This window comes from Ovis aries, chromosome 1 (assembly GCF_016772045.2).
Source record: "Ovis aries strain OAR_USU_Benz2616 breed Rambouillet chromosome 1, ARS-UI_Ramb_v3.0, whole genome shotgun sequence".
NCBI classification, from domain to species: Eukaryota; Metazoa; Chordata; class Mammalia; order Artiodactyla; family Bovidae; genus Ovis; species Ovis aries.
In genome coordinates, this window is record NC_056054.1 from 251,109,595 (window position 1) to 251,135,154 (window position 25,560).

A 25,560-nucleotide genomic window follows, 5' to 3' on the forward strand; every position below is an offset into this window, starting at 1 on the left:
TTTTTATGCATTACCATTTTTCTATCAGATGGATTGTGATGTTCATTGATTGAAAATATTTCAGATGCTGTAGTTAATAACTATAAGGTCATAAACTGGTCTGTTGTATCAAATTTGTTGATTATGTCCAGATCTCTCTTCTCATTAAAGTTTTACTTGTCACTTCAGAGTTATGTTAAAACCTCCCAATATAATAGGTATTTGTCAGTTTCTAGTTTGCAGTTTTGTTAATCTTCTAATTGTGATTTTAATTTGCATTTTCCACGTGAGTCTGAGTGAACTCCGAGAGTTGGTGATGGACAGGGAGTCCTGGCGTGCTGAGCTTCATGGGGTCGCAAAGAGTTGGACACCACTGAGCGACTGAACTGAACTTAATGACTAATAATGTCAGCCAGATTTTCATGTGCTTGTTAGTCATTTGTATATCTTATTTGGAGAAATACCTATTCCAAGTTTTTTGCTCATTTTTGAATTGGGTTATTATATTTATCTATTGGGTTATGAGTTCCTTATATATTTTGGATACTAGATTCCTAATGAATACATTATGGGCAAATATTTTCTCCCATTCTGTGGGTTTGTTCACTTTCATGATACTGTCCTTAGATGCATAAAATACTTACTTTGATGAAGTTCAGTTTATCTGTTTTTTCCTTTAGCTTCTTGTGGTTTTGGTGTCAGGTCTGGAAAACCATTATCTAGTCCACTGTCAGGAAGATTTACACCTATGCTTTCTTCTGAAAATTTTAGTTAAGCCCTTATGTAGGAGGTCATTAATCCACTTTTAGTTAATATTTTTGTATGGTACGTGGTAGGAGTCCAGTTTCGTTTTTTTAGTGTGTTGGTATCCAGTTGTCACAGCACCATTGTTGAAAAGATTGTTCTTTCTTCATTGAATTGTCTTGGTGCTTATGTGAAACATGAATTGACTATAAATGTGAGGGAATTTTCCTAGAGTCTAAATTCTATTTCATTGACCTATATATCTTATTTCTATGCATAGTCTTGATTAATTTGTAGTAAGTTTTAAAATTGGGAATTGTCTGCCTCTATTCCCTTGTAGGAGTTCTGTGGTTTCAGGTCTTACATTTAGATCTTTAATACATTTTGAGTTTATTTTTGTACATGATGTTAGAAGATATTGTTTACATTCTTTATTTGTAGCCATCTAGTTTTCCCAGTGATGCTTATTGATGGGACTGTCCTTTCTCAGTTGTATAGTTTTGCTTCCCTTGTCATAGACTCATTGATCCATTGAATGAGTATACTTTTGGACTCTGTTCTGTACCATTGATTTATGTGTCTTTTTTTGTGCTGGTTACATGATGTTTTGATTATTGTAGCGCATTCTGAAATCTAGGTATGTGATAAGATTTAGGATTATTCAGGTTCTTTGAAAAATGTCATGGTATTTGGTTCATTTAAATAATTTCTGTTTATTTAAATATAGTCTCTGGTGATTCATCATTTTTTCCCTCTAACTTTTAAAATTTATTTTTGGCTGTGCTGTCTCAATTGCTGCATGTGGGCTTTCTCCAGTTGTGGCGAGTGTGAGCCACTCTCCAGTTGTGATGCATGGGCTTCTTATTGTAGTGATTTCTCGCTGTGGAGCATGGGCTCCAGGGTACACGGCCTTCAGTAGGGCCCTAAAGCCAAGGTACATGGGCTTAGTTGGCCAGCGGCATGTGGAATCTTCCCAGACCAGGGATTGAACCCATGTCCTTTCCATTGGCAGGTGGATTCTTAACCACTGGACCACTAATAAAATCTGATTCATCATTCTTATACTTCTCTTTGTTCTTTAGATATGGCTCCTTTTATTTCTTTGAACATACTTAATATAGGGTTTTAATCTTGTGAACCTTGAAAATCAGGTTCTTTCCCTTGTTTAGGACTTTTTTGTTATTGCTGTTTATTTCATGACTTCTCAACTAATTTTGTAAAGTTTGTGTTCTTTGTCATGCATGGTCACTGATTTCTCTGCTTGGTTAGTTTATTGGTCAGCTAATGGTTAACCACAGATTTCCTTAAATGCCTGGAATTCTTAAGTCTTCCAATCTTTACTGAGGTTTCTTGTGCATGTTGGGACATATCTTGAGGCAGCCAGGTAATTTAGAGCTGTGACCCCTAATTTGTGCAAGCCTCAGTTAGTAAGAAGTGAGTGCTAGGGCCTTCTCAATTCTTTTATCTCCCTTTGCACAACCCCAGAAAGGCATACAACCATGCAGCTTCTAGATTCCTTTGGATGTGTTGTAGTCTTTCATATCCTTTATGAACATCTCATTCCACAGTTTTTCCTTTAAGTCTTTTGTTAAAGTTTTTCTTTATTGTTTGACCCAACTATTATTTACCCTTAAGACAGCCTCAGTGTTGAACACCTTATTCCTGGTTATTTTTGAGAAACACCCTTAGCTAAAAGGCAGTTCACAGTAGGCAAGGTCTCAGTCAGGTCAAAGAAACACAGAATTGTTAGTGCGATCTTCTTAGAAATTGCGAAGGAGTTCAAAGAATGACAGTTAGGTAGAACTGAGGCTTTGAAGGTGCTCCAACCTCTTTTTTGTCCCCTCTAGAGGCTCCAGATTGCTGTAACCACAGTGATTATGAGACATTTGTTGCAATGTCTACTGAAGAACTAGAAAGTAGATGGGATAAGTAACAGTAAAACACAACTGAGATTCAGCCAAAAAATACTCCCCAGATCAGTGCAAACCATTTTTATATTTACGTATTACTGAAATAGTTGATTGTTAAAATATTTTGCCAGTGTTGTTCTTATAGATTAGGGGATTTTCAAAGGTCCTTAACTTCCTGGTTTTGCTTATCAGTTCAGTTCAGTTCAGTTCAGTTCAGTCGCTCAGTCGTGTCTGACTCTTTGCGGCCCCATGAATCACAGCTCGCCAGGCCTCCCTGCCCATTACCAACTCCTGGAGTTCACTCAGACTCATGTCCATCGAGTCAGTGATGCCATTCAGCAATCTCATCCTGGGTCGTCCCCTTCTCCTCCTGCCCCTAATCCCTCCCAGCATCAGAGTCTTTTCCAATGAGTCAACTCCTCGCATGAAGTGGCCAAAGTACTGGAGTTTCAGCTTTAGCATCATTCCTTCCAAAGAAATCCCAGGGCTGATCTCCTTCAGAATGGACTGGTTGGATCTCCTTGCAGTCCAAGGAACTCTCAAGAGTCTTCTCCAACACCACAGTTCAAAAGCATCAATTCTTCGGTGCTCAGCCTTCTTCACAGTCCAACTCTCACATCCATACATGACTACTGGAAAAACCATAGCCTTGACTAGACGGACCTTAGTCGGCAAAGTAATGTCTCAGCTTTTGAATATACTATCTAGGTTGGTCATAGCTTTTCTTCCAGGGAGTAAGTGTCTTTTAATTTCATGGCTGCAATCCCTATCTGCAGTGATTTTGGAGCCCAGAAAATGAAGTCTGACACTGTTTCCACTGTTTCCCATCTATTTCCCATGAAGTGATGGAACCAGATGCCATGATCTTTGTTTTCTGAATGTTGAGCTTTAAGCCAACTTTTTCACTCTCCTCTTTCACTTTCATCAAGAGGCTTTTTAGTTCCTCTTCACTTTCTGCCGTAAGGGTGGTGTCACCTGCATATCTGAGGTTATTGATATTTCTCCCGGCAGCCTTGATTCCAGCTTGTGTTTCTTCCAATCCAGCATTTCTCGTGATGTACTCTGCAATATACAGCCTTGATGTACTCCTTTTGCTTATATTACCTGGTTATAGAATTTGAAAATACAGATTGATAGCTACTTTCCCTAGAAATCTAGAAGATGTTATTCCATAGTATCCTGACCTCTGTTGTCATTTTCTAAAGTCTTCTGTCAATCTAAACAAGCTGTCTTTTTTTTTTTTTTTTTTTTTAATGCCCATTGCAGGAAAAAAAGTTTTCTTTGTCCTTGTTTCTATAGTTTTTCTATAATTTGTCTGTTTGGATTTCTTTTGATTTATTTTTACTTGCCTGTTTTCTTTGTATCTTTTTTTTAATAGAAAATCACATCTTTTAGTTTCTGCAGAATGCATCCACATTTTTCAGCATTGCAGTTTCCTTCATTTTCTCTTGAAAGTTTAGTAGGTGTATTTTGATTTTTCCTGTTTTTTCCTACATTTCTTAATATCTTTGCTGTTTCTCTCCTTTTTATCTTTTTTGTAGTTTCTTTTATTCTATCTTCCAGTTCATTAATTATCTGTTCAGTCTTGTCTAATTTCTTGTGTATCAGTGTAGTGTGTTTGTTTTGGTAATTGTTTTTTTAGCTGTTGTATTTGATTTGATTTTTGTATACCTCTTTTCCCGTTAATACTGTACTTTTCTCTTTTTAGACTTTCTATTCCTTTTTTATGTCTTTTATCATCTTAGCATCTCTTTCACACTTTTCTCTCTTAGGGTATCACCTTTTCATTTACATGCTTAATCTTTTTCATTTCCTTGTGTAGTTGCTAATATTTAGTTTTGAATTCATTATTGGTGAATATAGTGTTTTCTGTGATGGTCCTTTGCCACCTGGGGTGTGAAAGTTCCTCCCAAAATGAGTTTTGGTTTCGTTTGTGCTTTTGCCCAAGATCTTCATGCATGAGCAACCAGTTTTTATGTTAACTCTGCCTTCAGGCTCTCATATTTCAGACTATATTTGAGTCTCATAAGGATATGGGAAGGCTTGAGTTTTTTGCAGTTTCGTGAATCTCTCCTTTTTTATTGCCCACCCCAGGCCCGGGTTAGATCTAAGGCAAACTCTTATGGTATATCCTGTTATAAATGAGCAGACAGACGTTTTCTAGTTCTCTTCATACATTTGATAGCCTTTTTCCAGCCCCAGCTTTGTGTAGGATTTCAAGTCCAAATCCTGCCTCTCGGGGGCTCAATGCCATGTCTCTTTTCTCATGCACATTAAAATGTCAGCCAAGTCAGTAACTTCCTGAGCCACTACTGTAAATAATCTATGTATCTGGAATATAGAAGTCTCCTTTTCTTTCTTATTAATTGTAACTTTTAAAAGCTTTTTTACTTTATTATTTTTATGTGTTTTAGTATCTACAGCAACTTTGTCCACAAGGTTGCTAGCAACAGTTACACTTGTGCTTGACTTTATCCCTGCAAGATTAGGAGTATTTATTTTTTCTTTTTAAGTTTAATGTATTAAAACCTAAAATATTTATTTATTGAACAATGTATTGTATTAGTTTATTCACATATGTAATGTCATGTAATTTACAAGAAAATGAGAAAATTCCTTTTCAGCAGATGAGAAAATTAAAGTTTAAGGGATTTTAAACAGTTTGTCAAAAATTATAGAAATAGTAAGTGGTGGAGCTAGATCCAAATTGCGGTCTGTCAGACGCTAAATTTGATTTCAGTTGTTTTATTATTTGGCAGTTAGAAAAAATTATGGTAAGACTTACCTAGTAACTCTTTATATATAAAAGTATTCTGGTGGCCCAAGTATGTAATTGTCCATTGTTTTGTTTGTTTTTAAGAGTTCTCTGGTCTTTGAATTTTTCCATTGTAAACTTTTCCAATACTGTTGAGGTAGATTGAACAATTTCCCATAGGTTTTCTTCCATAAATAGGACTTGTAGGTGTGATTGGAATACAGAAGTAAGATTATAGTACATCTAAAAAGGACCTTTGGCTACTGTCATTTTAAAAGATTCTTGCTTTTCAATTAGCAGAAATTTCTAATACATATGTGTCAAAATAGAACAGGTAGTTTTGAATAGGTAGCAAACTTTTGGTCAATAACTTAGTCATAAGAAATATTATGTAGATAAGAGGGGAATGGGTGAATGTAAGAAATTATTCCTGAGGAACACAAACTCAGAGGGGTCCGACCTACCTTTTTTGTTTTTCCTTCTTTTTTTTATGGCCGCATTTATGCTGTAGGTACAAAATGATTTAATTACCTACAGTACTTAAAATATTTACTATCTGGTTCAGTTCAGTAAAAGTTTATTAATTGTTCTTATAAAGTAAACCCCAATGAAACTGATTTTACTTGATTTGTCCATAAAAAATGGGGAAAACTTTTCAAGCTTTGGCTGGTAACTTGTCACTTGTTTCCTTGGTCAGCACATAAAGCTCCACAATGGGCTACTATACTAAAGTTGAGCAGCTTCTAGCCATCTGATGAGTCTTTTTAATTACAAAAGACTGACCTAAAGACTATCCTTAGTTTAATCAGACTAATTGAAATCCAAACTAAGTTCTTTTCTCCTAGTTTTTTTGTTTTGGCCATTCTATTTAGCTGTAAAGCAGTTAGCATCAAATGAAGTTCATTGTGACCTCAGGCAAAGGGAGGCAGCCACATGTGGGAGTGCTAGAAATAAACCTGGTATCTGTCTCAGGGGAAACAATGTGTGTCTGACAAGAAAAAGGAACTTGTCTGTTCAGTGAGATCTTTGCTGACTTTTTGTACTCTGACCCCATGTTTTTAAAAATATGCAGGATTTTAATTCTTTTGAGTTCATTTTCAAACCAATAGCTGTTTTTTCCACCAAACTTTTTTTTTTTTTTAGTTTCTATAAATATACATGCCCCAGTGTTGGTGTTGTATTTTTTTCTTTTGGCCAGCTGTTCAGGTTAAACTAGTTCATGTAGCACACACTATTTTTTAAAAATAATTTTATTTATTAATTAATTTTGGCTCTGCTGGGTCTTCATGCTGTGCTAGCTTTTCTTTTCTATTTTTCTTCCGGCTTTTCTTTAGTTGCGATAGAAGGTGGCTACTCTCTCGCTGTGGCAGAAAGGGCTTCTCATTCCAGTGGCTTCTCTTGTTGTGAAGCATGGTCTCTAGGGTGCATGGACTTCAGTAGTTACAGCACATGGGTTCAGTAGTTTCAGCTCGCAGGCTCTAGAGCAAGGGCTTAATAGTTGTGGCCCATGGGCTTAGTTCCTCTGTGGTATGTGGGATCATTCCCAGTGAGGGATAGAACCCATGTTTCCTGCATTGGCAGGCAGATTCTTTACCACTGAGCCTCTAGCAAAGTTACATTTAGGTTCAATGTCAAATCTTCAGATACCTTCTACACATTACTATTTTGATCAGAATATTTTAGCTCCTGCAAAAGTGCTACATTAGCATGAATTAAAGTACATATTTTTCATTTTTCTCTGATGTCTCAAAATACTCTTGATAGCTTCCCTGCCGAATTAGAACTTTAATAAGCCATCAGTATTAGAACTCTGACCACTGGTCATCAAATAGGTACTGAATTTTGGAGAGTTGTCTTCATTGTGACTTTATATCTGTGTCGTACTAATGGGGGTTTACTTCCCTTTAAGAGAGCTACACAGCAGATCTAATGACACTGGTATCGGTAGTTAGAAGGATGAAGGAAGAAGATGGAAGCAATGCAAGCCAATTGAGGCAGTGGGCTAAAGTACCACCGAGACTTGGGTCAGTGTGTCAGAGTCAAGGCCAGAGAAAACTTTCTACATACCCATTCAGAGTAGGGTGATGGGGCTGCCATCCCTGCTGCTTTAGAGTTTATCTCGTTTTACAATTCTTGCTTTATGGAAAGATAACAAATTGCACCTTGAGTCAGAGAGTCTGAGAAAGGAAGATAAACTTTCCTAAGTGTTGTCATGGCCTTAATGAGAAGTTGAGTGCAAAGGGGGCCCCTGTAAGGTGGTCAGGGCTCCAAGAGTTTGTCCCCAGCTTGACTTCTGTCAAACTGTCTTTATGACAAGGATGTTTTTTCCTACCCATTGTGAGCATTTTATCCTCAAGACACTAAATGCTTTCATCAGTGTCTGCTTTTGAAGAGGAAGTTGTTGGACTTTTGCCCAGTTTGGCTACAAGTAGGGTAGGAAGAGATGTTGGAAAGTGAGCCAAAGTGCACTTTACCGGACCGTGTTTACCTCACATGTGCTGTGTCATGATAAGGATGGGGGGATTGGTAAAAACTGTCATGCTCCATAGCTGCCTTTTCTAGTGAAGGGTAAATTTTAAAAAAGAGAACTCAATCAATAATGCAGATGTAAAGGCAGGCTATTTGTATATCATCAGGCTGTCAGCATGTAGTTCCACAGTTTTGCTCCCAACCATATTTTGTTAGAACTAGGAAATAGCTTAAAGAGCCATAAAATTGAATTGCTGGTTAGAAAGAAATTCAAAAACTTTTAAATGAAACTCTCTTTTATCTGATTATTACTCACACTAACACACTGATTCATTCCCCCAACACACACACATATTTGTTTCTCTTTGGTAAAGTTCTTACATGACAGATAAAGCTCCACCTGGTCTTTCCAACACTGACCACTTCCTCTCCTCATCTGGCATTTATTCTCTACCTTGTACTTGCCTCTGTCCCTCGTGTCCTTCCTCCTCACAGAGCTCTTTCTTAGCCCTTGACATGTTCTTGTGGCACTTCTCATTCATCCAACAGTCACATGCGCATTACACATTTCTGGTTTATCTGATCAGTGAGAAAAGGGACTCTCTTTTTTTGCTCACTTTTTTGTATCACCAGCAGCTAATACAATGATTGACATATAGGTGCGCTTGTATGTATTGAATCAGTGAATTCTATATACTTTGCATTTTCTGTAGACACCAGCCTTATATTTGAAATTTACAAGGTATCTTATTCCATTTTTTATTTGTCCTAGTGATAATACAGTTTTTAGAAAACCAAAGAAAATGTTGACAACCAAAATGAGAGGATAATACTAATATATAAAGAATTCACATAAATCTCTAAGAAAAATGTTTAAAACTGTAATAAATAGACCAAATATCTGATTAACTAATTCACAAAAGAAACTCTACTTGAAATGTCTAAAAGAGACCTGAGAAAATGTTTATTTTTATTAGGGATCATATAAATGCAAATTTAAGCAAAATGCTACATATCAATTTAGCCAAAATTATTTTCTACAGGAAGCAGCCTGAGAGATCTCTAAGTCAGTGACTCTGTAGACTGTATCAGGTTAAAAAGATAGCTTTAGAGCCACCTAGACCTAGTTTTAAGTCTTGGATCTTCTACTTAAATGGATGACTTTTTTGCAAATTAAGTTTACATTTTGCTTGTAAAACTGATAAGTAAGGAACTCACCTTAGTTATAGGAATTTTGTTGTTAACTTTGTTTAATTCATTCAGAAATACTTACTGAGTGACTGCTTTGTACACACTCTCAGGTGCTGAATATACACAGTGCATAAATTATCCCTCTCTGAGAAATTTACATCCTAATGGTAGAGATAGACAATAAACAAACACATAAACAAATGTACAGGATTTTGGAGTGTTGAGGGCTATCGAGGAAAATAAAGTAGGGAAGAGACAGCAGGTAGCTTTTTGTCATATAAGATGATTTGGGAATTCTTTACTGAGACGGTGCCATTTCAGGAAAGATTTCAAAGTGGTAAGGGAATAAGCCGTGTAGATGTCTTGGGGAAGAATGTTCCAAGCAGAGAAAATAACACAGATAAAGGAATGAAAGAGTGTTGTACCTGATATGTATGAGGAGTAGCAAGGGAGTCCGTGTAGTAAAAACAAGTGAGCAAGGGAAAGATACTAAGAGAGGGGAAGCAGGACTAGACTGAGGGTCTTGGGAGTTCCAACAAGCACATTGGCTTACACTCAGGTGGGTAGTGATTGCTGAAAATTGCATCAGGGGAATGACATGAATGGCTGTTTGTTGTTTAAAATCTTTTGGCCACAAAGTGTAGCATGTGGGACCTTGGTTCCCTGACCAGGGATCAAACCAACACCCCCTGCATTGGTAGCATGGAGTCTTAACCACTGGAGTGCCAGAGAAGTCCTATGGATATATTTTAAATGGAGGCTCAGTGGTAAAGAATTTCTCCTGCCAATGCAGGGAGATGCAAGAGACATGGGTTCAATCCCTGGGTCAGGAAGATCCCCTGTGGGAGGAAATAGCAACCCATTCCAGTATTCTTGCCTTGACAGAGGAGACTGGTGGGCTACAGTCCATGGGGTTGCAAAGAGCTGGACATGACTGAGCATACAGCACATATTGCTGTTGGGTTTAGAACAGACTATACTGTGGAAGCATGGAGACTAGTTAGGAAATGTGAGTAATTGATTAGGGGTGGTGGTGACCTGAACTAGGGTGGTAGGTTAAGGAAGGGTGGAGACAAAGAACTTCTTAGACTGTATGCATTTTCAAGATAGGTAAATATTGGGAATAGAAGGAAGAATCATAGATTATGTTACGTTTGTGGCTTGAACAGTGGAAGGATGGGTTGCTGTTAACCAAGGTAATGTGTAAAGTGCTTAGCCTGTAGTGTGGCACCTAGACGCTCTGTAAAGGGTGATTCTCTTCTCCAAAATTTAGGGTAAAGATGAAAGACTTTTCTTTTCTCTGATATGCTTCTCTCTACCTGCATAAATGAGTAGAATATTGCACCAGAATAATCAGGTTATAAATGATACATTTAGCTGGCACTTTGGAGTTCTATAAAGTACTGTATTTGTTGGCCAAGATATTTATACTCTAACTGAAAGTGGAACTAATATTTTTTATATGACTGATACAGTAGTGACAAGGGTATCAATAGTAATAAAACTTTTTTTAAAATTCAAAGAAAAAAATAACTCTCAATCTCTCAATTTATGGATGCATAGACCTTTGACTCTCTATATCCCTTTTCTTCTTTTCAGGATGCTACCTTATGGCTGCTTAGCAACAGGAGACCGTTCTGGCCTCATTGAAGTTGTGAGCACCTCTGAAACAATTGCTGACATTCAGCTGAACAGTAGCAATGTTGCTGCAGCAGCAGCCTTCAACAAAGATGCCCTTCTGAACTGGCTTAAAGAATACAATTCTGGGTTCGTGTATTTTTCTTTATCATTCTTCTGAACAAACTGACAAACAAATAACTATTCTCTCAGGTAGACTCACCAGTGTCCTAGAGGAAATATTAATATTATCTATTGCTTTATTCCTGGTTAGATCAAGATGATAAACAGGCCTTTCTAGAGTCTAACAGCAGATTGGCATTGAATTCTACTTCATCTAGATCAAATTTCAGAGCCTAGCAGTTGTTTAACAAAACTAAGAGTTTAAGTATTTAACAAGTAACGTAACTTTTTAAGTGCATGAACTTCTGTAATTATGGGAATGTATGAACCTAAGTAAATTTTCATAGATTTTCACAGTAGCAGTAAATGAGTTTGTCAAGTGGTCTCTCCAGTCTAAACAATACAGTGCTAGGAATTGTGTTGTGCTGTGTGTGCTTATTCGTTCAGTCATATCCAACTCTTTGTAACCCCAGAGAACTGCCAGGGTCCTCTGTTCATGAGATTCTCCAGGCAAGAATACTGGAGTGAGTTGGCATTCCCTATTCCAGGGGATCTTCCCAGCCCAGGGATCAAACGCAGGTTTCCCGCATTGCAGGCAGATGCTTTTACCGCCCGAGCCACCAGGGAAGCCCAGGAATTCTGTTATTGTGTTGGACAAGCCCTAATACATAGGAAATTAAAGAATTTTCAATGAGAATAAAACACTAAAAGTATTACTGGCTTAAGACTTTGAAGTCAGACTTAAATGTTTATCATTGGCAAAATCCAAAACCTTGTATATGAGAATCAGTTTTCAGATTCTGATTTAGGGCCTTGTCCCTAAGGGGTCTATATTAGTTGCTTCTGATTTAAATCAGTGACTTAAATGATTGGAACCTGAATACTTAACTCTTAAAGATGGATTTTAGTCTTTGTTCAAAACTACAAATGGTTCCAAAGCCCAGTATCACCCAGCAAAGCTGGTGGTCTCCTCTCATTACTATTCATATGAAACTGCCCCCCATCCCCACTGAAACATGAGCCCCAGGACACAGCAGTTTGAATAGCTGATTTCTAGTTATCTGGTATCTGAGCCAGCCTGCTGACTCCTCCCTGCCCTGCTCCTCTGAAAGGAAACAGAAATGTGGATTGGCTCCATCCGATATTTGGAGACTAAAATCTTTTCTTCTGTTTTTTCCTCTCATTCAGGGATGACCTGGACCGAGCCATTGAGGAGTTTACCCTATCCTGTGCCGGCTACTGTGTAGCTTCTTATGTCCTTGGGATTGGTGACAGACATAGTGATAACATCATGGTCAAAAAAACTGGCCAGGTAAGCAGCTTGCCAGAGTCTGCCAAGGACCTCAGTGATGCTGTTATATGCAGCACAATCTCTTAATGAAACTCAGATTCATGATTCTCTGAGTCATGTCTTTGGCTTTTCTTTTACTTCCCACCCCTTGTTTCATATACCATCTGCTTCATTTATTGGTTTGCTTGCTTAATGTCAGGTGATAAACATTTATTTAAATGCTTAAAATTATTGAGGTTATTTATAAGTGACCTATTCCTTCAGTATAAGAAATTGTATTTGGGGGACACATGTACCTGCGAATAGAAGAAGCAGTATTATGTAGGGTGTAAAGAAAGAAAAGATTAAGAAACGGAAAAGTTGAGACAAATCCCAGTTTATTTTTTTCTTTTAGAATATCAAATATAATCATCTGTGGGAGTAAGGAGAAATGGAGTGTGAGTAATATCATTTTGGGGTAGCTTAGGAACTATACCAGGTTATTTATTATAAAGAAACTCTTAGTTTTGAAATAAAGGATTTCTAAATCTTCAGAGTGACTTTCATTTGTAAATCTTTTATTTTAAGCAAAGACAGATAAAATAATTTGAGATATTTATCAGTTTAGCCATAATTCACTGACACTAGAGGAGTTCCAGAATAAAAATCTCTGGGCCACTATGTGAACTCTGACTCTCAGAGGGACCCAGAATTTTATACCTCCTTGGAGATCTGAGTAGTTCTGGTTTTGGCTTTGAGAGATGAACCTTGTGTTCACACTTAAAAGAATCCCCTTAGACTACTCGTTAATCAGATTGAAAGACAAGTTTTTCTCCATTTTTTTCTTCACTCCCTTCTAATGAGATATTGTAGAATAAGAAATATATAGGGTCACAAATCAAACCTCAGTAAATTTCAGAAAATTGAAATTGTATTAAGCATCTTCTCCAACTACAACGCTATGAGACTAGATAGCAATTACAAGAAAAAAACTGGATGAAACACAAAGACATGGAGATTAAACAACAGGTTAGTGTTGTTAATTCTAAATTAACAACAGGTTACTGAAGAAATCAAAAGGGAAATAAGAAAATTTCTAGAAACAAATGACAAGGAAACCACAACTCAAAGCAGCAAAAGCAGTTCTAAAAGGGGAGTTTATAGCAATACTATCCTACCTCAAGAAAGAAGGAAAACATCGAAGAGAGAAACCTAACTTTACACCTAAAACAACTGGGTAAAGAAGAAGAAAAAACCCCAAATTAGTAGAGGGAAAGAAATCATAAAGATCCGAGCAGAAATAAATGAAATAGAAATGAACGAAATAATAGTTAAGATTAATAAAACTAAAAGCTGGTTCTTTGAGAAGATAAACAATATTGACAAACCCTAAGCCAGACTCATGAATGAACAAAGAGAGAAGAATCAAATCAACAAAATTAGAAATGAAAAAGGAGAGGTTACAACAGACAATGCAGAAATACAAAGGATTATAGGAAGCTATTATAAACAACCATATGGCAATATACATAACCTGGAAGAAATGGACAGGTTCTTAAAAGTTCAATTTTCCGTGACTGAACCAGGAAGAAATAGAAATTATGAAGAACCCAGTTACAAGCACTGAAATTGAAGCTGTGATCAAAAATCTCCCAAAACGCAAAAGCCCAGGACACGATGGCTTCATAGCAGAATTCAGTCGAACATTTAGAGAAGAGCTAATGCCTGTCCTTCTAAAACTCTTTCAAAATATTGCACAGGAAGGAACACTTTCAAACTCATTCTAGGAGGACACCATCACCCTGATACCAAAAGCAGACAAAGCCAAAAAAAAAAGAAAACTACAGACCAATATCACTAATGAACACAGATGCAAAAATCCTCAACAAACTTTTAGAAAACAGAATTCAGGAACACATCAAAAAGCTTATACACCGTGATCAAGTTGGGTTTATTGCAGGGATGTAAGGATTCTTCAGCGTATGCAAATCAATCAATATGATACACCATGTTAACAAATTGAAAGATAAAAACCATATGATCATCTCAGTAGATGCAGAAAAAGCCTTTGACAAAATTCAACACCCATTTATTATTAAAGCTCTTCAAAAAATGGTCATAGAAGGAACCTACCTCAACATAGTAAAGGCCACATATGATAAACCTATAGCAAACGTTATTTGTAGTGGTGAAAAACTGAAAGCATTCCCCCTATGATCAGGAATAAGACAAGGGTGTCCACTTTCACCACTATTATTCAACATAGTTCTCGAAGTCCTAGCTACAGCAGTCAGAGAATAGAAAGAAAAGGAATCCAGATTGGAAAAGAAGATGTAAAGCTCTCACTTTTTACAGATGACATGATACTGTACAAAGAACCCTAAAGATAGTATAAGAAAATTACTGGAGCTAATCAGTGAATTTAGCAAAATTGGAGGATATGAAATCAAAACACAGCAGTCACTTGCATTGCTATATATTAACAATGAAAAATCTGAAAGAGAAATTAAGGATTCAATCCCATTCACCATTACAACAAAAAGAAATATCTAGGAATAAACTTAGATCTAAGGAGACAAAAGAACTGTATATAGAAATGACTATTTCCGAAATATACAAGCAGTTGAAACTCAATACCAGAAAAACAACCCCATCAAAAAGTGAGGAAAAGACCTAAACAGACATTTCTCCAGATAAGACATACAGATGGCTAACAAACACATGAAAAGATGCTCAACATGGCTCATTATTAGAGAAATGCAAATGAAAACTACAATGAGATATCTCCTAACACCAGTCAGAATGGCCCTCATCCAGAAGTCTACAAACAATAAATGCTGGAAAGGCTGTGGAGAAAAGGGAACACTCTTGCACTGTTGGTGGGAATGTAAATTGATACAGCTCCTATGGAAGTTGGTATGGAGATTCCTTAAAAGTACTAGGAATAAAACCACCAAATGACCTAGCAATCCCACTTCTAGGCATATACACTGAGGAAACCAAAATTGAAAGAGACACATGTATGCCATTGTTCACTGCAGCAGTACTTACAATAGCTAGAACATGGAAACAGCCGAGATGTCCATCGACAGATGAATGGATAAAGTTGTGGTTTATATACACAATGGTACGTTACTCAGCCATAAAAAGGAATGCATTTGAGTCAGTTCTAATGAGGTGGATGAACCTAGAACCTATTATGGAGGGTGAAGTGAGTCAGAAAGAGAAAGATAAATACCGTATTCTAACACATATATACAGAATTTAGAAAAATGGTACTGAAGAATTTATTTACAGGGCAGCGGTGCAGTAACGGACAGAGGGAATAGACTTCTGAACATGGGGAGAGGGGAAGAGAGGGTGAGATGTATGGAAAGAGTAACATGGAAACCTACATTACCATATGTAAAATAGATAGCCAATGGGAATTTGCTGTTTGGCTCAGGAAAGGGCTCTGTATAAAGCTAGAGGGATGAGATGGGGAAGGAGTTTCAATACGGAGGGGATATATGTATACCTATGGCTGATTCATGTTGAGGATTGACAGAAAACAGCACAATTTTATAAAACAATTATCCTTCAATAAAAAATAAATTAAACAATATGTAAATCCAAGATGTCAAAGATAATACGGAAAGAGGCCACAGTGGGTGAAAGACATCAGCAGATTTGGGGATGAGCAAAAGCAAAATGGAGAAATAGCAGTGACTTAGCATAGCTGAGGAAATGGCTACTTGTAGGTGGGTATGTAACCCTAAGGAATTAGAGGCAGTGAGTGCTGCTGAAGAAGGGGAGAGGAGAAGAAACTAAAAACAGGATTGACTGGTGGTGTATATATGGAGCAGTTAGGTACTCATGTCTCCTTCCTGACTCTAAGAAGGGCTAGACGGTTCTCCAAAGAAACCAATTCTTCTGACTCAAGGACACACAGGTTCTACAGAAGCTTAAGAGTAAGTTGTCATATTAAAAATGGAGATGAAGTGATTATGTTGTCATGATAAACAGTATGACTCCCAGCCACTTCTGCTTGCTTTGCTCCAGGAACATAGCAACCAGGTGTATATTCCCACTGTCCCAAGGTGGTTCATCTCAAGAGAATCTGGTCTGTTCCAGTGAAGCTCACAGATCCTGACTGTTGAGGTCTCTCCCCAGTCATTCTACAGGGAAGCCCACTGATCAAGAATCCTACCACATCCTTAGATTTTTCATTTATCTTTTTAGTGACTCATTCTTAAACATGAATGGTCAGCCAAAGATTATTAGACATTTATAGAAAGCCTCCACCATGAAACAGATGGAGATAGAGACCAAAAAGAAGCAAAATGAGGGGAAAAGAACTCTGGGAAAACAGAGTAACTACAGTAAACAGAGGATGATTTAAAAAGTGAAAAAACAAAAGACACTGTATCTATGAAGTAATAAGATTCTATTTTTAAAAATCAGAAAGTGGAATTTTTGGACGTTAAGAAGAACAAATAAAATTAGAATAATATAGATTAAAGATCAACTAAGATTTCTTGAACTCTTTTACTTGTAGAAAGCATAGTTCTTTAAATTCTTTATATGTTAACTCCTTCAATCATCATGATGACAACTTTACAGATTAAGTAGTAGTATCCTCATTTACAGGCGAGAACATTGATAAAACAGAGAATGACTACCAGGATTTAAATCCTGGCAGTTTGGCCCCGATTCTGTTTTTGAGGCACCATGGTATATATTGCCCTTTAATGTCCCCAAAAGGAACAAAATGCCTAATATGTAGACTAAAGATTCAGAAATGACAGGGAGTCAGTCCAGGGAGGTTTACCATCTTATCCTAAAGTTACAGAAGGAAGTAGCTCATAAGAGGAAGGGAAAGAACTTACCCAGAAAATAAAGACGGTTCCCAAAGCTGATGTTCATGAATATTCAGCCAAAAGGCCACTAAAGTTCCTTTATAGTGGATGAAAAGACCCTTACTAAGGCCATCCACCATGATACTGCAGTGCATCAGGCATAAAGTGAAGATCTTAAAACCTTCCCAGAGACACAGCAGGCTGCATACTAGGGTTCATGAGTCAGAAAGATTTGACTTCTGAATAGCAACATTGGAAACTGTAGGACAGTGGAAATTAGCCTTCATAATTTTGAGTGAAAATGATTTCTAACCTAGAATTCTATACCAGACTTTCAGTATAAAAGTAGAAAAATGGTTCCAAAGCTGTGTCACCTCTGTGCCTTGTTTTCAGGAAGATGTCAGAACAAAGGTCTAAACTAGTAATTCTCAACAGGGGGTGCTTTTGCCTCAGGAAACATTCGTCAGTGCCTGAAGATGGTTCTGGTTGTCTTGACTGTAAATGGGGGTGTTCTTCAGGCACCTCTGGGTAGAGGCTAGAGATGCCGCCAGATATCTTATAGTGTATATGATAGAACCTCACAACCAAGAATTACAGGGCCCAGATGTGGTGCCAATATTGAGAAAATCTGGTGTATACCAAAAGAGACAGTGATATGGGACTTGAGAATCAGGGACTCCAAATAGGAGAAGAGTGAAGGGTCAGCACAGGGTGACGGTTCTGTGGCAGGCCGGGAGAACAGCCAAGCACAGACAGGAACTGACAGACTACCTGGCCATGTGGACAACTGTTTTGAAATGATCTTTAGAATTTTAAGATTTTGTGAAAAATTAATGACCGGATCGTAAAACACTAAGAAAACAACAACAAAAGTTTTGTCAAGGAAAAAGATGAGCAGAAAAGGAAATGTATAGCTTCCCTGGTGGCTCAGTGGTAAAGAATCTGCCTGCCAGTGGAGGAGACATGGGCTTGACCTGATCCTGGAAGATCACACATGCTGTGGAGCAGTGAAGCCCATGAGCCACAACTATTGAGCCAGTACTCTAGAGCTCAGAAGCTGCAACTACTGAGCCCACATGCTATAACCACTGAAGCCGGCATGCCCCAGGGCACGTTCTCCGCAACAAGAGAATCCACTGCAGTGAGAAAGAAGACCACCACTGCAACTGGAGAAAAGCCTGTGCGTCAAAGACCCAGCACAGCCAAAAATAAATAAATAAAATTGTAAAAAATAAAAAGGAAATGTAATAATAGTATATACCATTACCACATGACTGAACTTTGAAATATATTTACACGGTTTAACAATATAAACACTAGATAGATAATGGGGCACAGAGGAGCCTGGTGTGCAACAGTCCATGGGGTCGGAAAGAGTCAGACACGACTTAGCAATGGAACAACAACAGTGATTTAACCATAAATTGTGATATAGTTGTGCTGCATTTGAGGCATTACATCATCACAAGACAACTAAATCTTTACCTTTCACAGTAATCCAAAATTAGGAAGTAAAAAATAAGTACAAACATATTAATACTGTTTAGGAAAATGGAGGCAAATATCAGGGAAGACATGTGAAAGTGTGGGAGGAAGTTACCTCTAAGTAGCACTTAAGGTGGTGAGGGAACTGGTGGGGCAGGGATGCACTCTGTTTTGGTTTGGCTCTGTATATAAAACTATTTGACTTTTTAAAATCAGACATGTTTATGATTTGCATATATTTTTCTTTTTAAAGATTCATCTTTCCCACTGGGTATATGCAGTTTAATATCAGGGTTATTGTTAAATATAAAAGACCTATGAATATCAGAGGCACTTTTCCCAAATGATCCAAGAGTCAATGAAAAGTGAGAAGGGGTCTCATGACTTTGGATGTAGTACTTCAGGGTCTAAGACTGCCGAGACCTTGCCTTTTTATTCAGAACCCACCAGAAAAAAGAGAGGGGGTGGAAATTAAATCCCATTTGTTTTCCAGCTCTTCCACATTGACTTTGGACATATTCTTGGAAATTTCAAGTCTAAATTTGGCATTAAAAGGGAGCGAGTGCCTTTTATTCTTACTTATGATTTCATTCATGTGATTCAACAAGGAAAAACAGGAAACACAGAAAAATTTGGCCGGTGAGTATTGTCCTCGTGTCAGAGTAAACACATCTACTGTTTTCTCATATGACCAGTTAAGCTAGCATTTCTTAGCTGAGAGATATTTAATTGGGGAGATAGTCTGCTAACAGGAGGTTTCGGGGAATTTGCCTGTGAGATCCATGTTCTGATTCAGAGAATGAAAAATAATGCTAGGAATTTGAGATAAATTACTGTTTTATTCCAATAGAATGCTGCCTTTTACCTGCATTGGAAAATTCTCTGAAACTGTTAAGACATTTGATATTGAAATGCTGAAAGGGACTGGCATTTTGCTGTCATTCAGTGTGAAGTATGTAAGAGAGTCAGGGTTCACAGAAAGACTTTGTAATCTCGGATCTATTCTTTGCTGTTTGATGTTTCCAAACACATTACTTAGCATCTCATCTTTGTTTCTTTATTTTCAATGGTGACAAAAATAATTAAGCTTCAGGGGTATTTCGATAATGAGAGATATGTTATATGATGTGACCAACTCATACAATAGGCTTAACAAATGATTCCTAGTATTATTTCCAGATCTGTGTGGGCTTCTGCAGAATATATTTGGGGGACATTAAAGAAATTAAGTCTCTAGAATCAGCCCACAAATCTAGAATCTAGAAATGTGGTTAGAGTTCCTTATGGAGTATAATTGCCACTTTTTTACAATTAATTTTTTATGTCTCACAGAATAAAAACATGTAGATTAAGTGTGACATTGTGTTTTATATATTTCTGTTTAGTTTTGTTTCTGGAAAAGATATATATGGTTTTAAAGAGCTTGATTTATTTTATGTAAATTTTAGTCCTGGGACAATTTTCAAAGAAGTAAAAATTCTGGCTTGTATGGAAAGTTTCGCTATATGTCTCATTTTCATTTATGAAATATGCTGTTTTCGTTCTGATATCATACTCCTGTGATTTGCTTGCATCAACCTAAGGTTCCGCCAGTGTTGTGAGGATGCATATCTGATTTTACGCCGGCATGGGAATCTCTTCATCACGCTGTTTGCACTGATGTTGACTGCAGGGCTTCCTGAGCTCACTTCAGTCAAGGATATACAGTATCTTAAGGTATAAACCTCTTTCCTCTGTAATTTGGGCCTTGTAAACAAAGAGCTCAGCTGTATCTACCTCTTTTATCCAGACGTTCAAAGGAAATGGAATAAATCATTTACCCTTGAGTGGTGGCAGCAAGAAGCTAAATAGTTGTCTTGCAGTAATTGTAAATTCATTTCATATACAAAAACCCTTTGGCAGAGATCATATTATCACCATACCTTGGTGTTCATTTTCTCTCCTGTAAATGGTATTTGAATAAGAACATGGAGTACACTATATGGCCGAGCTGGCCTTCTACAGACTTTGAGGTTTGCACCTCACTACGGAGAATATATACAATCACATTTTTCTCTTTCATTGCCAGGACTCTCTTGCCTTAGGGAAGAGTGAAGAAGAAGCACTCAAGCAATTCAAGCAAAAATTTGATGAGGCACTCAGGGAAAGCTGGACTACTAAAGTCAATTGGATGGCCCACACAGTTCGGAAAGACTACAGATCTTAACAATCAGCCTTTGCTCCTAATGTGTTTGTTGGTTTCGTTTAGTTTTCATTTTGCACTTGCACTAAATTGAACATGACCCTGCCAGAGATGTTACAAAGGGAATGAAATCCTGGAACCCAAGAGTTAAATTAAGAATGGGGCATCCCACAGTAACCTAATCTAAATAATCCCTGACAACACCCGCTGCTTTTTGAGTGCTTCCAAGATTCATCATGAAAACTCAACATTATGGATAATCGTTTCCTGCTGACTTTGCACGCCAAGGAATGCTACTAGAGGTTATTTTTTGTCTTTTTTTTTTTAAAGTATTTGGTACTTTTCTGGAAAGATGTAAATACTTCTTTTTCATATTGTGACCAAGTGTTATCACTCAGCCAACTTATCCGTACCTGGGGACTAGTAGCTGTTCTTACTTTCCAAATGAGGCTTAAAAGAAAGCTTTCTTTCCTCCCTTTTTAAATTGTGTAAACTACAAATTATAATATAATTTGAAATTATGATTGTTTTTCAAGAGAAATCTTTTAAACCTGTGGAAACATTAATTCTTTTGTTGATATTTATCTACCATTGATAGCATCATCCCAGCCAGAATTGCTGAAAATCTGCTTGGTGAGGCAAATATAATTTATGCTGCATATATATTTATAAAATTTCTAGTGGGGGTTCTATATAAAAAGATATTATTTTGATTTTCTTCAGCCTGTGTTTTAAAGTTTTACAAAAGCAGAGCTTTTTCTTAAGTTACTTTTTAGTTAATATGTGATCCAGTTCTTCCAGCTGCTTCTATAATGAGGCACATATTAATACAGGTTTTACATGGTATCTATGAAAGAGTTCACTTCATAGAGCATAATACTTGAGCAAATGTATCCAAGACAGAAATAAAATGAACAGGAAACTATTTATGGGATAAACTCCAGACCTAAAATTCAGTGTTTTAGTAAAATGCCAGCTGTTCTTACTGTATTTATTAAAACTTGTAATAATGTGATTTTTCAAGAATATTAGTTCAAATTGAAATGTTTCATGCCACATGGAACTCTTTAATTTATTTGTTGAGGTACCATATATTTAGGGTGCTAGATTGCAGATAATGTTAATATGTGCAATAGGAACTACTGGTTTGAATGTGTAAATGAAGGCTCTTTCTGAGTACTGGCAACATCCAGCAAAACTACTGCTTATTCTCCAAAGACTATTGGGAGCTCTCAGTCCTCAATGACATGGAAAAGAGAACTGAATGTTTGCCCTGAGACTGAGTTTTCTATAGGAATTTTATTAAAAATTGTTTAATTTTGTTGTCTTCCTTAATGTTCTCAGTCAAATAAATGGGTGAGCTGGTTTTGGTTGCTCTTGGGATGTGTGGACCTCTTCTTTATGGGCAGCACAGGCCTTTGAACTTTGGTGCTGGAACCGTCAGAAATGGTCAAGTCAGCAGACAAAGCAGCCTCAGGAGTAAGCTGAGGATCATGATCTCTTCAGTGACTTCTCTCCTTGTTTCCCGCAGTATGGGAAGCCTCTTGGACTTTGGGAGCCTGAGACATGAAGGTGTCCTCACCAAGTTCCTATGCCTTTGGGAAGGTTCCTGAGGTCTGGAAAAATGTCCTTTCAGTTAAACTTGGTACCCAAGACCAGGCTAGTCACTCTATAGCTCTCTTCCATTAGGCAGAAGCTCAGAGCAGTTTCTCAGAAATAACTCAGCTGATGGTGGGGGTGGAGCTCTGTACTGTCTGACCATTCAGTTCAGTTCTCAATGAACAGGGACTGTTCTAGAGTTGATGAGAGTGCCAAGAATAGGACCGAAGAAGGACAGGTTTGTTTGGGGAGTCTCTGTTCTATAGCAATCCACCGTTACACACACTAGGATATGGGTCAGGGGTTTAGAAAGTGGTGAGCATTGCCATGTAGAATTGGGTACCACTGTTTCCAAAGACATCTCAGCCCATGGGTTCCTTGGTAAACATATGCTTAATCAGTGAATGTCTTCATGAGTAAGAAAGAGAAATGAACCCGCCCAGACAGTGCTGGGCCTGAGGCTGGCATAGCTCTTGACTGTCCTGCCCGCTGTCATAGGCCCCCATAGATAGCAATGGTAGCACTCTAGCTGCTGAGCACTCCGAGCAGGTACTCCGTACACACTTGCTGACCTGCACGTCTGATTCTCAGGGGCTTCTCCTGAGTCAGAAAGATGAACGATAGCCAGCGTCCATCGTGGGTTAGGGGTCTGGGTTGGAGGAACGGTTTCCTGCCTGGCGGCTGATTAGTCATTGCCTTGGCTCCCTGCCTTTGGTTCTTTCCCAAAACAAGGTCTTGGAAACCCTATACATTTCCATACTTGAGGACAGCGTCTGTGTCTACCCACATCTGGGATGACAAAGGATGACTTTGTTATTTCTGAGTATTCTCCTCATGTCTATAGTCAGACCCTGGGCTACGGAGGCTAGTATTTGCAGTCCAGCTCTGCCTCTCTGACCTTGTAATAAGGTGTTTATTTTCTTTCTCAGGGTCTGAGCTTCCTGGTTGTAGTGTGGGATTGGTAATAACTGCTGTACTCAACTCTGTGGAACAGGCTAGTTTAAGACTGAATGGAAACATGTGCTGAGTCCCAACTCAGAGGCAATCTCATTTATTTCTCTGCTTCCCCCTCCTGAAGGCCACTGAAGGGAGGAATCTCATGGAAAGCTCCAGAGCTCTGTGCCTGTCTCCAGTCTTCCAGTGTCTTCTCAGTTCTGCCCCGTCCAGCCTATAGCCCTGACCATCAGCGCCAGATCTTAGCCTGAAATGCAGGGATCACTTGTCTGTAGAGGTGAAAGATTTGTCCACAAGGTGAAGAGCAGAGAGGTGCTGTGCCATGTTACCCTGACTGTTGGGGGCAAGCAGCTCTTAGGAGGGAGGGAGCAGGGGCTGCAGTTTCCTGGAGAAGTGGGCCACTGAGCTGAGTTCGTCAGGGACAGATAGGAGCTAGGTGAAGGGGTGGTGGGAAGAGCATAGTCGGCAGGGAGGTACAGCATATATAAAGCATGATTCATGGGCGTTAACCGGATCAACAATTACTTATTTCTACTTGCCTCTTCCCCTTCCTGCACACCAGAATGCTACATCTCTTTCCAGGTAGGATCATGTCATCCTGGAGCCGCCTCCTCTTTCAGTATTGGTAGTGGTTTTATTCCCTTTTCCAATGAAGAAAAAACTGACATCACTTTCTGGGTTATTACTACATGAAAATATGTAACTAATGGATTTTTGGAACTCCTGATTCCCCTTCACTTTTTACAAAATCCAGGTTTAATACTTACAAGTTTGGCCTTTCAGATCTTCTCCACCTGCTCTTCTACCATTTTTATTGTGGAAAAGGCACGTACTATAAAGAACATAAAACAATAATACATATAAATAATAGCATATAGAGCAAACATCCAGGTCACCACCACACAGATCAAGAAACAACATTGACGAAAATCTCAGAAAGCATTCAAGTTCCCCTTCCTGGTAAAGGCTCTGCCAAGGTAATTGCCATATCTTCTTTTATGGCAATCATCAGGATTCTTTCTGTCAGTATTGTGATTTTAAGATTCAGCCATTAATTGCATGCATCTCCATCCTTTATCATCACTGTATAGTATTCCATGTTATGGATACCCTATAATTTATATACCCTGTCTAGGGCACATACAGGTTGTTTCTAGTTTGAGGCTATTACAAATGATGCTGCTGTGATTATTAGAATTCATCTCTTATTTCACATGTGTATGTATTTCTTTGGATGTATATACTTAAGGTTAAAACTGATGGGTCACCGAATTATATACATCTTTATTTTTACCAAGTAATGCTAAAATGAATGTCTATAACAATTTATTTTCCCCTTGTACTTCTTATTGCTCCCTGTTCTCTGCAACACCCACTTAACCAACGTTTAAAGAGTTTTAGCCATTTGTGTTTATCGTAAGCTAATTTGCATTTCCCTGACTAGTAATGAGATTAAATTGCTCTTTCATACCTGTTTTTAGCCATTTGGATTTTCTCCTTTGTAAAATGCCTGCTTGTGAAAGTCACTCAGTCATGTCTGACTCTGCGACTACAGTTCATGGGATTCTCCAGGCCAGAATACAGGAGTGGGCAGCCTTTCTCTTCTCCAGGGAATCTTACCAACCCAGGGATCGAACCCAGGTCTTCTACATTGCTGGCGGATTCTTTACCATCTCAGCCACAAGGGAATAAGTCCTTTATCTATTTACTTAGTTACTTGTCATTTTGGATTTTTGTTTTGAGGAAGAATATTTTTAATATTGCTTTTTCAATTTTTGTTATGTGAAATTCTGTATATATTTTGTATACAAGCGTTATGTTTCTTCTAATAACATAAAATCTTAATTGTAATGTCCAATTTATCATTATTTTCCTTTCTGGTTAATATCCTTTGTATAGTATTTAAGAAATCTTTCCCTATCTCAAGGTCATGAAGATATTCATCTGGATTATCCTCTGAAAGCTTAATTTTTTTCCTAATCTGTTTTGATCTGTAATCTACTTGGAACTGCTTTTTACATATAATGTGGTGTTTTTCCTAATACCTTTCAGTTGGAAATGTAATCCTCTTTCCCCACTGTTCTATATCCCCGTTGGTCATAAACTATCCGTCTACATATGCATGAGTCTGCATCTGAACTCTAGAAGATATCCAGTAGATTTCATTTTCCTAATTTTATTTTGCTTTATCGTTAAACTCATGCATGGTATTTAATATGTGCTGGGCATACATCTAAACTATATATATTTTTATATATATAGTTTATAGATTTAATCTTTTTAACAGTCATGTGATAATTCTTTCCTATTTTACAAGTGACAGAATGCACAGTCACTAAGTAGGAAGCAGTATTCAAATTCAGGGAGTCTGTCTAAGTGTCCATGCCCTTTACTCACAGTTATCTGTGATGCCTCAGTATACATTTCAGAATATACTTGTTGAG

The 25,560-nt window shown here is 37.8% G+C and overlaps 1 protein-coding gene across 3 annotated transcripts in view; it reads left to right on the forward strand.

Moving 5' to 3' along the window:
* The window catches only part of PIK3CB (phosphatidylinositol-4,5-bisphosphate 3-kinase catalytic subunit beta), a 184,225-nt gene extending 162,285 nt beyond the window's left edge, over positions 1 to 21,940 (forward strand). For all 3 annotated transcript variants that reach the window (XM_004003302.6, XM_042236388.2, XM_042236387.2), the window contains 5 exons: positions 10,648 to 10,815; positions 11,977 to 12,100; positions 18,875 to 19,020; positions 19,965 to 20,097; positions 20,450 to 21,940. In XM_004003302.6, the coding sequence (XP_004003351.2) occupies positions 10,648 to 10,815; positions 11,977 to 12,100; positions 18,875 to 19,020; positions 19,965 to 20,097; positions 20,450 to 20,587 (709 nt within the window). In that variant the 3' untranslated portion in view covers positions 20,588 to 21,940. The remainder of the gene's footprint in view (positions 1 to 10,647; positions 10,816 to 11,976; positions 12,101 to 18,874; positions 19,021 to 19,964; positions 20,098 to 20,449) is intronic.
* The last annotated feature ends 3,620 nt before the right edge of the window (positions 21,941 to 25,560 follow it).